The sequence below is a fragment of the Sturnira hondurensis genome, unplaced genomic scaffold (assembly GCF_014824575.4).
Source record: "Sturnira hondurensis isolate 20B ecotype Veracruz unplaced genomic scaffold, ASM1482457v3 Scaffold0021555, whole genome shotgun sequence".
In the NCBI taxonomy this organism is placed as follows: Eukaryota; Metazoa; Chordata; class Mammalia; order Chiroptera; family Phyllostomidae; genus Sturnira; species Sturnira hondurensis.
In genome coordinates, this window is record NW_028094186.1 from 3,007,537 (window position 1) to 3,020,578 (window position 13,042).

General features: G+C 49.6%; 1 protein-coding gene across 3 annotated transcripts in view; it reads left to right on the plus strand.

The window, feature by feature from the left end:
* Positions 1–6,295: 6,295 nt before the first annotated feature.
* The window catches only part of ASAP3 (ArfGAP with SH3 domain, ankyrin repeat and PH domain 3), a 43,574-nt gene continuing 36,827 nt past the window's right edge, over positions 6,296–13,042 (plus strand). For all 3 annotated transcript variants that reach the window (XM_037032840.1, XM_037032841.1, XM_037032842.1), the window contains exon 1: positions 6,296–6,542. In XM_037032840.1, the coding sequence (XP_036888735.1) occupies positions 6,414–6,542 (129 nt within the window). In that variant the 5' untranslated portion in view covers positions 6,296–6,413. The remainder of the gene's footprint in view (positions 6,543–13,042) is intronic.

Sequence of the window (13,042 nt, forward strand, 5' to 3'; positions counted from 1 at the left end):
TGCCTGGGTTGCAGGGGCCAGTTCCCAGCAGGGCACTCACAAGAGGCAACCATACATTGATATTTCTCTCCTTCTCTCCTTCCCTTTCCCTCTAAAGATAAATAAATAAATTTAATTTAAAAATTTTTCTAAAAAAATAAAAATAAATAAAGATTACCCGAAACCTGCCCTGGCTGGTGTGGCTCAGTAGATTGAGTGCCATCCTGTGAACCATGGGGTCGCTGGTTTGAATCCTAGTCAGGGGACATGCCTGGGTTGTGAGCCAGGTCCCTAGATGGGGCCGTGCGAGAGGCAGCCGATTGATGTATCTCTCACACATCAATGTTTCTCTCCCTCTCTTTCTTCCTTCCTTCCCCCTTCTCTAAAAATAAATAAATAAAATCTTTTAAAAAAAGATACCCCAAACCTGGAAATTTAAGGAAGATTCCGATGCAATGGAATTGTTCACATAATATTTAAATAACAGCAAAAGGTTATTTTACTCAAAAGAAAATATTGGAGGAGAGGCATTGGATACTGTGAATACAGGGACAACTTTTCAATGACTCCTGCTGCAAAGGGGAGCAGGGAAGAGGGGCAGTAGCAGGAGGAAGCAGTAAGGTCAGGAGAACTTGTCTTGTTATGGGAGGCATTACAGCATCTGTGCTGGTGGGAATGGGCTTTTCTGCACTGTCCTTTTTTTAAAAAAAGATTTTATTTATTTATCTTTAGAAGGGAAGGGAAGGAGAGAAGGAGAGAAATATCAATGTATGGTTGCTTCTCATGTGTCTCCTGCTGGAAACTGGCCTGCAACCCAGGCATGTGCCCTGACTGGGAATCGAACCTCGATCCTCTGGTTCGCAGGCCCGCAGGCCTGCACTCAATCCACTGAGCTACACCCGCTCTGCACTGTCCTTTTTGCCCTGTCTTTGCTCACTCTGTCCCCATCTCCCTCAGATCCTTCAGGGCTCCACTCAGGTGCCTCTTCTCTGAAGTCTCCCAGCTTTCCTGAACCAGACATCGAAGGAATTCTCTTTTTCCCTCTTGGACCCTGATTCCCACAGGACTCACAGGTGCCAAACACAAGGCCCGAAGTTTGAACCCGGCCCTCCACCTTGTTCCACCCGGCCCAGCACCTGGTTTTCATCCGGCAGGAGTGCCAAGCTCTCCCTTAACTGTTCAAGAGTAGTTACCTTTATACAACCCTAAAATTACACTCGGCCCTTTGAAGGCAACCTCAAGGCTGATGTGGCCCCTGGTGAAAATGAGTTTGACGCCCCTGCATAGGCACCTATGGCATAGGTGTTCTTGAAGGGCATTTGCAATGTGCATCTTGATGATTATTTGAGTACAAGGTCCTTTAGAACTAAGTGTTCCATATGTTGTCCATCCTTGTATCCACAGCCTCCCCACTCCTCATTGTCCACTTAGAAACTGCTTGATAAGTGTTTTTTGCATGAACAATGAAATTCCAGAAAGCCAGATTTGAATAGTCTCTTCCAGGGACCCAAAAACCATCTATTCGATTATAGTTGGTCTCAAACTCTCTCCTTGAAAAAGCCCTAGGAAAGTGAATGTTTATAGTCTCTGGCCAGATAGCTCAGGTGGTTAGAGCATCCTCCTGATACCCCAAGGTTGTGGGTTTGATCCCCGGTCAGGGCACATACAAGAATCAACCAATGAGTACATAAATGAATGGAACATCAAATCAATGATTCTCTCTCTCCCTTCCCCTCACTCTTTAAAATCAATTTTAAAAATTAAGTGAATATTTACATAGGGGAATCAGCTTGAAGCAAGGGAAACTTCCTTGAAGATACACGTTTTCTCTGAAAACTCCTAAAACTGTGTCACCTACTGTGATATTGACCTGGGTTTATCTTATTTCCATATAATAGTGTAATTTATATACCATTTGCTTTCCCATTTCCTCCCCAAACCCTTGAGATAAAACTTATGCTTCAGAAAAGGGCTCGCCATCAGCAAGCAGTGCGTGTGCCTTGGTCTCAGTAACCGATGCGAGGGTTGACACTGGAGCAGTTTCCTTAGGAAATATCAAGGGCTGTGTAGGAATTGCCCTGCAGGACACGGTGACAGAATTCTCTCTCTGGTGGGTGGCGTGTTTTATTATAGGAGAGACTATGTGGAAGAGTTCTATCTACTTGATTTAGAAGAGGCAATCTTTTCTAATTAGGAAGCTAGTTCAGCGACTGATAATAAAACAGAACAAAATGAAATGAAGGCTTTGGAGTTGTGCAGACCTGGGTTGGAGTCCTGGTTACACCGCTTGTTCATTCTGACTTCACGCGCATCGACCTCGATAAGCTTTAGTTTTCCCACCTGCAACATGGAGATGGGGAAATGATATTACTTGCTTCACTGGGTTGTTATAGATATTGAGTGAGCCATTGCTTGTTTTTTTAAAGATTTTATTTATTTACCTTTCGAGAGAGGGGAAGGGAGGGAGAAAGGGGGAGAGAAACATCCATGAGTGAGAGAGACATCGATCAGCTGCCTCTCAATGCTTCTCACATGCCACTGACTGGGGACCTGGCCCACAACCCAGGCATGTGCTCTGACTGGGAATCGAACCAGCAACCTTTTGGTTCACAGGTCAGAGCTCAATCCACTGAGCCACACCAGCCAGGGCTGAGTGAGCTATTGCTTGTATAGCCCTTGGCACTGGGGCTGGTACAAAGTAAGTGCTCAGTAAATAGGTGGGCCAGAGACCCAGACCAGCAAAGAGGTGAATACTGTCCACAATGAGAAGTGCTGTGGGAGCCTGACCAGTGTGGCATAGTTGATTAACCATTGATCTGCAAGGTGTTGCTGATTTGATATCTGGTCAGGGCACATGCCTGGGTTTAGGGTGTGTTGGTAAGAGTTCATTCAGTCCCTGTTTGGGGCACAAATGATAGGCAACAGATTGATGTTTCGAATTGATGTTTCTCTCCCTTCCCCTCTCTCTAAAATTAAATAAATAAATAAAAATATTCAAATAGAGAGGGAGAGAGTGAATCCTGGCTGGTGTGGCTCAGTGGATTGAGTGCAGGCCTGCGAACCACACGATCGCAGTTTGATTCCCAGTCAGGGCACAGGCCTGGGTTGCAGACCAGTTCCCAGTGGGGGGTGGGGGGGTGCATAAGAGGCAACCACACATTGGTGTTTCTCTCCCTCTCTTCCTCCTTTCCTTCTCCTCTCTCTAAAAATAAATAAACAAATCTTTAAAGAGAGAGAGAGCAAGAGCGAGTTGTGGCAGGGGATACTAGATCGCTAGAAGGTTTTTGGAGAAGGCTTTCTGGAGGAACTGACATCTGATTAGCCCGGTTGAAAGGAGGTGGGGGAGTGTCACAGGCAGAGGAAAGAAGAGTGAGAGGGCACAGATCACCACAGGGAGGGAAGAGTGAGAGATAAGGCTGTTAGTGGCAGGGGCATTCGGGTCATGCAGGACCAAGTAGCCACGAAAAAAAGTTAATCTTTCATCCAGACAGTAATGGGGGCTACTGAAGAGTTTTAAGCAAGAGAGCAATAGATCCGATATGCAACACTGGGAGCAGGGAGACCAGTGAGCAGGTGGTGTGACCTGGATTAGGGCTGGCGTGGAGATGGAGAAGGCAGTCACATACGTGAGGCGTTTCGGAGGCAATGATAAAATGATGACGGAGTGGAGGTTGGTGGAGAGAGATGGCGAGAATGACTTTCAGGTGGTGCCTTCCACCAAGGTACAGACAAGGAAGCCGGGGCCAGGGTACAAGATGTCAAGTTCAGTTTTGGACATGGCGAGTTCGAGGTGCCTGTCTGTGAGATAGCCACGTGAAATCATCCCAGAGGTAGTCGGATACACAGAGCTCAAACCGGAGAAAGGGCCAGATTGGAAAGGGAGATTTGGGAGGTGTGGTTGGCTCAGTAATGGCCCCCAAAGATATCCAAGTTCTAATCCCTGGGACCTATGAATGTTATCCCATATGGCATAAGGAATTTTGCCGCTGTGATTAATTTAAGGATCTCAAGATGGGGAGATTATCCTGGATTATCCAGGTGGACCCTACATGTAACCACAAATGTGCTAGTAAGACCGACCGAGGCTCAGGAAGATTTGACCACCCAAAAGAAGGCAATATGATGCCTTTGCAGAAGCAAGATGCCCTTGAAGATAGAAGAAGGTGGCCACAGGCCAAAGAATGCAAGGAATGCAGTTCTAGGAGCTAGAAGAGGTTAAGGAAATGGATGCTCCCCTAGAGCCTCTGGAAGGAGTGCGGCCCTGCTGATACCTTGATTTCGACGCAGTGAAACACATTTCAGACTTCCGACCCCCAGCCCCATAAGAGAATTAATGTGTTGTTTTAAGCCACCAATTTGCAGTAATTTGTTATAGCAGCAAGAGGAAACTAATACAGAAAACATCAACATTAATGGTGTAAAGGAAGCTGGTGGCGTTGGATGGTGTCCAAACCTGTGTAGAGTGAGAAGAGCAAAGTGTCCAGCAGAGGGCTCCCGATGACTCCAGCCTTTAAGATACTTACAGCCCTGGCTGGAGTGGCTCAGTGGATTGAGTGCCGACCTGTGACCTGAAGGGTTGCTGGTTCCATTCCCAGTCAGGACACATGCCTGGGTTGTGAGCCAGGTCCCCAGTAGGAGGTGCATGAGAGGCAACCACACATTGATGTTTCTCTCCCTCTCTTTCTCCTTCCCTTCCCCTATAAAGAAATAAATAACACATAAATAAAATCTTTTAAAAAATACGGAGGAAGAACAAAGTCAAATAAGAGAAGTGAGTGCTTGTTATATTGTAAGAGAAGGTCCTAGTTGACCTTGAGCTAGTTCTGGTTGGTTGGGGTTGGAAACAGCTTGGAGTGGGTTGAAAGGTGGCCGATGGGTCAAGCAGAGTTGTCTTTCACAGCACATTTGTCCTGTCTCCTTCCCGAGATTGCGCATATTTTTTCAACCTGTAATTCTTTTACACAAGTAGTGTTATGTTCCTCATAAAAAAGTTAAGATGCACAATTAGCCAAAAGAAAAATAAATGACTCATAATGTCCTCAGACGGTGTTATTTTTTCAAGTTTCAAGAAAACTTTTCAAGTCTTCTTTTTTTATGCAAAATGTACAATTCTCTCAGTCACCTTATGGGGTAAAATACGACTAGGCTATCTTCAGAAGACATTCAGCCTTTGAGAAGCAAGCAGTTTCCCCGGCTGCCCATAGCTGGTCAGCAGCAGCACCAGGCTGAGAACTTAGATGCATCACACTCCAAGGCCAATATTCTTCACCTCGGAGCTTCCTTGACAATTCACCTGAAGGAATCCTTTCAAGAGGGCTTCAGGGTCCAGAAGTAAATCAAAGTCGATTTCTGTTCTGACCCCATCCATCATCCACCCAAAGACATAGGTGGCTCCCTAGAGGAAGAAGTGAGTGCATGGCTAGGAGTGATCATCTTTAGCCTGGTAGGACAGTGAGGGGGAGTTGAGGGGTGAAAGGCCCAGACTAAGCCCAGGAAGAAAGAAGGGAGTGGTTGAGAAGGCCAGGTAAGAAGGAGAGGGTTGCCGACCACTTACTGGGTACACGCACGAGTTAGATTTTTCACTCGCAACATTATAACAGAGTGGGCATGAGACTTCCCATTCTGCAAAGAAGGAAAGAGGTTCCAATTAGGGATGCCATTTTTCCCAGATCACACAGTTACCCGGGGTGCCTAGCTACACAGACCCTGGAGGCTGGGCACGCGGCTGGGGGCCGAGCCAAAGAGAGGGTGAGCGGCCCAGACGGCGCAGTGAACCTGAGGCTGACAGCTGGGTGCGCGCACCCAGGGAGAAGTGAGGCAATTCCGGGTAGAGCGGGACAAGGATGCCGGCAGGGCTTGGGGGTTGGGATGGGATGGAGGCTTAAGGGACGTGGCCATGGGGGATGGAAACGAAGGGAGGCGGATGGGAAGAGAGAAGAACTTGGGAGGCCAAGGGGCGGAAAGAAAGAGAACGGCCCCTGGAGGGGTCCAGAGGGCGACTCCGGGCCGGAGGAGGTTCGAAAGTGAGGGCGGGGGCGGGGCCGAGAGGCAAGGGGCGTGGTCGAGGAGGCCAGGGGCGGGGCAATGAGCCAGGAGCCGAGCTCTCCGAGGCAAAGAGACCAGGGGGCGGAGCTGAGGAGCTGGGAGGTGGGCCTGCGACGGCTGTTCTGGCAAAGCTGGGAAGAGAGGCTCGAAGACCAGGGCGGGGCCGAGAAGAGGACTGGGTGGGGAAGCTCAGCTCCGGGCTCCCGAGACCGGAGAGAACTTGGCGATACGCGGCTCCGGCAGTCAGGGGCGGGGCGGGGCGAAGGGGGTGGGGCGTGCGGAGGCCTGGACGGCGCCCGCGGAGTGCAGTGAGGCCAGCCGAGCTCTGAGTAGCAAGAGCGCCCTGCGTCCCACTCCCGCAGCCCCGGAGCCTCCGCCCCGCGCCCACCATGCCGGAGCAGCTCAGCGTCGCCGAGTTCCTGGCCGTCACCGCGGAGGACCTCAGCTCCCCGGCCGGGGCCGCTGCCTTCGCCGCCAAGATGTCCCGGTGCCGGGGGGCGGCACTGGCGCGGGAGGAGGTGAGGGGGCTGAGGAGGGAAGGGTCCGGGGTCTCTGCAGGGCCTCGCCTTGAAGTTCACTGGCGCGACCGGAGCTGTGTTGGCCCTTACCGCTTCCCAGAAACCTGCTCCCTCTCTAGATCTGTGAGAACCTAGTGCATCTCAAACATCCGCGTCTTCACTCACCGTCGAGGTCTTGGGGAGGGCTGGAGGGACTGTTTGTGGGGGGCCTCGAGGGCACCTCGATGACAGATCGAGGGACATACCCCCCATGCTCTTGATGACCTGCACCATCGCATGTGTTTACTCAGCGCCTCACTACATCTGTTTGGATTTTCATCTTCGGAGCCCCATAGGCTTGGCTCCCAAGTTACTCTCCCCTTCTGGGAAGCAGGCCTTCCCGCCTCAGTCATGAACTTACTTCTCCCCGGCTGCAGGGAGGCCCCCTCCCCCTGGCTGCTGGCTCTGAGATTTGGCTGGGGTTTGTGGAATGAATGCGAATGAGAAGGCGCCAGGAGACGGGGTTCACCTTGGCCTGGCTGTTGGCAAGTTTCTAGTCTCCACCTCCCTCCCCTCTCCTCTTTGTCTTTCCCAGCAGCGAGTCCCAGGCCTTTTCTTTCACCCCTACAGGCTGCCCCACCCCATTCCCCTACTCTTGGAGTTCATTCCTCTCCGACCTGCTGCACTTTCCCGGGCTTCCCCTGCAGGGAATATTCTAGGTCAGACACCCTGCTTCTCTGGGCCAGAGGAGAAAAGTGTGTCTTTGCAGCTCCCTTTCAGAGGATGCCCTGAATCTGGGTGACGTTTTGGACTTCAGCCATGCCTCTCACCTTCCATCCTTCACCGGAAGAGTATTTGAGCACCTACTGTGTGGCTGACACAAAGCTCAGTAGTTCATGATACCCTGAATCAGTCTCTTGGAAAACTTCTCTTCCTCCCTTCTTCTGGTGGGCTGAACCCCCATCTCAGAGTCAGTGTCTGTCCCTTTGTCATGGGTGACAGAGGATTGTGGAAAGAGCACCACCTCTGGGGGAGGCAGACTGCGTTCAAATTCTGGCTCTGCAGTTGGCCAGCTGTGTGTGCTTGGGCATGTGACCTGGTTTGTTTGGGCCCTGCTTTTGGCATCTGTAAAATGGAGATAATAATATTTACCTTACAGGGCTGTGGTATTACACGAGGCAATGCATGTAAGGCATGCATCTTGGTAAATGGAATGGTGATCAGGTTAACTGATGGACCTCTTTAGACAGTGACTGGGTCTCTTTTGTCCATTTCTCTCACAGAGTCCAGCCTAGTGCTTTGCACATAGTAGGGGCACAGGTTTTAATTTAAATAAGAAGCAGCCAATGATCTTTGGCTTCCTTCCTTGGGTGGAACCAGGAGTTTGGAGTCCACCACCTAAGAATATGAATTGTATTTTACTGGGAGGCTAACAGGGAAACTGCCACAGAGCCTCATCCTGAGGGGACAGCGCTCCGAGGTTTGTCTCCATAGTCTCACATTTCAGGACCTGGAAGAGTTCATTGCTGGTACCCTTAGGGTTGTCACAGTTCACACTCCTCTCTGGGCTGTTCATTAAAATGTTAAATCAGACCCAGAGTAGAGAAGAGGCTGTACTATGAACCCTTCATCAGGGACAGAAATGGTCATTTATACCCCTGCACCTGCTCTTGCCTGGCTTGGTGCGTGTAAGCAGTTGCATGGGCCTGGAGCGGGTGGAGGAGGCCTTGGAATGGGCCTGGGGGCCAGAGCAGACCCAGGTCAGGGCTCAGCTCTGCCCCAGTTCAGTCCCAACAAAAACAGGTCTCCTTTGCCTTTGGGACTTTGGTGTGGTGCACGCAAGGTTCCTTTTTACAACGGCAGGGCCTGTGGCGCCCAGACCCAGCTTTACCCTCCAGCACTTCACTGCCCCAAAGTTAGAATCTGACCTTTGGATTGGACTTTCCTGAGGTTTCCTGTTTGGTTTTGCATTTGTGTTTGTATTTACATGTCGTTTGAAGCTGGCATTTCCCTTCCCCTTTTCTGGGTATGACTAACCCACCCCCAGGCTCGAAGGGGGGGAATTTGACTGAATCAAAATGCAACTGATTCTTAAATCAAGCCTTCCAATCCCTGCTGGTTTCCTGGGAGTCTCCATCCTGGGACTTGCAACCCTCTTTTGCAGTCCTGCTGGGAAGGACCCCGGGCAGGTCATAGGAATCCAGAATACCAGCGCGGAGGAACCCTTTGGGATCAAGACCACCTAGGAAGGCTCGCACTTGAGATGGGGCAACTGACGTGCCAAGAGTACAAGAAATAGTCCAAGCTCCCATAGCTGGGTAGGGGAAGAATCGGCATTTCTGCCCAAATGTTCTAACCCCTGGTCCTATTCTCTTTCCCTCCAAAGTCCTGCTGCCTGTCTTCCCTATGTCACTTCTCTGAACCTCAGTTATGGGAACCTCAAAATGGGTTTGCTCATCCCTCCTTGCTTACCTCTCTGGATCGATAAAGTTTTTGGTTTTTAATTGTGCAACACTGTAGACATATGAGGGAGTCTTAAGAAGACAGGTCATCATTCTGTCAACCACCTTTTCCCTGTCCTGGCCCCTTTACATCCATCATCTAATTGATGGTTACAATAACACGAGTGAAAATGGGCCCAGGGAGGGTGAGGCAGTTGCCTCGTGCCACATAGTGGGTCTGTCTGACTCCAAGGCCTGTCCATTTCTCCACGCCGTCTCTGTGCTAGGTACCAAGGACATTAAAGTGCTGCTCTTTTTAGCTGGCTGGGTGGGGACATGTAGCCTATCTCAGGGAGATAAGTAGGAACCCTAGGAAACTGTCCTGAGTGCCCAGAGAAAGGTACAGTCAGTACCATGAGAGACCCATAAGTGGGGCAGGGAGAGAGCAGTGAGGATTGGTACAATCAGGGAGAGCTTCCTAGAGGAAGTGACACTTCTAGATGGGTATTAAAGGAGGGAAGAAGGTTTTTTTCAAGATTTTATTTGTTTATTTTTAGAGTGATGGGAAAGGAGGGAAAAAGAAAGGGAGGGAAACATCGGTGTGTGAGAGACACATCCACTGGTTGCTTCTCGTACACCTGCAACAGGGAACCTGGCCTGAAACCCAGGCGTGTGCCCTGGCTGGGAATCGAACCAGCGACCCTTTGGTTCTCAGGCCGCTGCTCAATCCACTGAGCCACACCAGCCGGGGGGGGGGGGGGTGGAGGGTGGAGAACTGTATTAAGTGAAGAACACAAGTGAGTGAATTTTGAGAATGGTGGGGGAAAAGTGTGTTCAGGAACCAGGTAAGCCGTTTGGACCAGTGCTGAGAATTCATGCTGTGTTGTGCCTCTCACACTGGTAGTCAACTTCTGTCTCCTAGTGGCTCTCAGGTGAAGCAGTCCTACTGTAAACAGGAGGTCTTCAAAGGCTTGTGTTTTATATACATAGAGAGAGAAAGAAAAATTTAATGAAGCTTTAATTACACAAAAGATAATAGTTTTTCATTAAGAATTTTAAAAACATAACTGTGAAGTCACCTCTGACTGCGTCTCACAATCCCTATACTCTCCCCAGAGGCACTTGCTAGGGAGGTGTGCGTGCACCCCAGTGTGTGCCCTCCGAGAAAAATATACTACCCAGGAGGGAGTGGTGGTTGGGAGAAATATTTGCTTGAGTTGGTATCATGTCTGAAAATCCACAGGTTTAAATTTTATTGGAGTCGAATTTGTCTTTTCCTTTGTGACTTTTGCTTTTTTGGAATCTTATTTAGAAAGGAATTTATTCTTAATTCTTTATACTCTTGTGAATTTTATATTCTGCTTTGTCTGTATTTGTTTTACAAGAAAATAATAGAAATTGTGTAATCTTAGAGACTGTGTGTACGAAGCCTAGAACTCCTCTCAAGCTGGTTTACGTGGCGGGGAAGTTTGTTTTAGGGAACCAGAGGTACTACAGGGGCTGAGGAGCCGTGGGTAACAGTAGACCTCACCAAGGCCTCACTGGAGGCTGGGAAGTCGGTCAGAAACAAAGGCGGCTGCTTCATCATTCTCTCTGTCTCTTGCCTCTATTTCTTTCTGCGTGTCTGAATGGCACTTTCAATCACTTGTCATCACACAGGCCCCAAAAGGCATAACAGAGCCTTCTGGGGAAGACAGGCACCTTCAGCCCCCATATTCACATGACCACACTGGTCCAGCCCCTAACGGTAATCAAGCCAGTCTTGTGTGCTGCATCCAAGTTCTTGGTGGAGAGGCTAATGGCCTGGCCCAGTTCTGGACTCGTTCCAGAAGCCTGGTCCCCACCCTGGGTTCGTCCACAGAGGTCATGGAGAAATAGATGCAGAGAGGGTAAGCACGGCATAGAGATCTGCACACTGTGGAGGGGTTGGGGGGGTACATTTCTCAGAGAAGAGGGGCAGGGCCTGGAAAGATCCCCCCACGTGGCCACGGCAGTTCTGCTCCATGTGGCACAATGGAGGATCCGGGGAGAGGTGCTGCGCTCATCCCGTTCTGTGCTCACCTAGTTATCCAGGTGCAGATGAATCCCAGTCTGGGAACCTCAGGTGTAGGAGAATTTTACAATTGGATTGGAGAGCTCAGTGGCTACAGCACAACGTGGAGGGCCTTGAGTGCTAATTAGGCATCTGGGCTTTTTGCTGGGCAGTAGGGACCCGTGGACCCAATCATGTTGGAATGGCTAAGGCTAGTCCTGCTGAGAGACACAGCAGCCAGCGTAGAGTTTGGGGACCTTTCCGTGCCACGCCCTTTTTGGGCACTGGGTAACACATAGCTCATTAAAAGAGATGCTCCATTGAGCTTACAGTCATCTGGAGAAGACAGGTAGTAAACAAGTAAACAAATAAGTCAGTAATTGCACGTTATGATAAGTGGCATGAAGGCTCATCCTCCTGGCCAAGGCCTCCCTTGAGGTTTGGTCCTCTGTCCACATCTCTCTGCTAGTGATGCAGACGGAACCCCACCCCCGGCAATCTCACCCACATCCCCGGCTCCAGTCCTCTCCCAGCTTTAGATGACTCACTCATTTGTACCTCCAGCCCAGACCCTCATGCCCAACTGCTCATTTGGCTATTTCCCTGAGACGTCTCAACCTGTCCCAAGCCACACTCTTGACTAAGTTCCCCAAGGCTGGTCCTTCCAGCGTTCCCTTCTCGGTGAGTTGTGTCTCCCTCTAATCTGTTACACAGTCCAGAAGTCTCGCACTCCACATGCACATCTCACCACGGAAGGTCCTCAGTTTCACATTCTTAGCATTGCTACAGTCTACCCTTTTCTCTGTACTCTGCCCTAGTCCAAGCCGCCATCACCTCTCCCCTGGAGAACTGCGTGGCCTCCTCACTTGGCTCTCCACTTTTACTGTAGCTCAGTTCTCCCTAAAGCTCTGTTTCTCTCTCCTTTGTAGCACACATCATAGGTAAAGTTGACATTTATTTGTATAATTCCTCTCTTAAAAATCTGATGTTTTACTAGTTATTTGACTTCCGGGAGAATAGAATGTATCTCACCATGGCACCATAGGAGGTGCTCAGAACGCATTGGCTGAATAAAAAGTAAATAAAAGAAGAAAACTAAAAAGGAGCATTCGTAGAGAATAATGTTGCGAGGGTGCTGCGGAGGGAGGAGGGACCGGGGAAGCAAAGGCCCTGAGGCAGTGAAGAGCCTACAGTGTTTGTGACCCTGGAAACCGTCCAGAGGAGCAGAAGCATAGCCATGGGCAAAGGGAAGGGCGGCGCTGGGTGAGTTTGGGAATCTAAGTGGGGGCTGGATTCTGTGCAACCGTCCAAGCCCTGATCGCGAGTTTGGATTTTATTTATTTGGCAGGCAAGCAATAGGATCCGAATTATATTTTAGAAAGACACAGCAGGCGCTGTGTGGAGACTAGATTGGAGGAGGCAGGAGAGGAACCGAGGAGGCCGTTGCAGTTGTTCGTGGAGGAGATGAGGGTGGTGTGGACAGGGCCATGGTTAGGGGAGGGAGGTGGGCAGGTTCTACAGGTGTTTTATAGGTACAGTTGACCTTGAACAACATGAGTTTGAGCTGTGTGGGTGGGCTTCTATGTGGATATTTTTCAATAAATACTGTAAATTTATTTTTCTCTTATGATTTTTCTCAATAACATTTTCTCTAGCTTAGTGTATTATAAGAATATAGTATGTAATACATACAACATACAAAATATGTGTGAATTGCCTGTTTATGTTATCAGTTAGGCTTCCAGGCAAGAGTAGGCGATTGTTAGTTAAGTTTTGGGGGATTCCAAAGTTATATGTGGATTTTTGACCTCGCGGGGATGCAGAGGTTGGCGCCTCGAACCCCCATGTTGTTCAAGGGTCCACTGTCCAATCCTGCACTGCCTAACGAGGTTTCAGTCAGTGGCGGACCGTGTATGATGGGGGTCCATAAGATTACAATGGAGCTGAAAAATTCCTATTCCCTAGTGACATCATAGCCCTCGTAGTGGTTCACAGCACCGTGGTTCACGATTGCCTACAGTGTTCAGTACAGTAACACGCTGCATAGG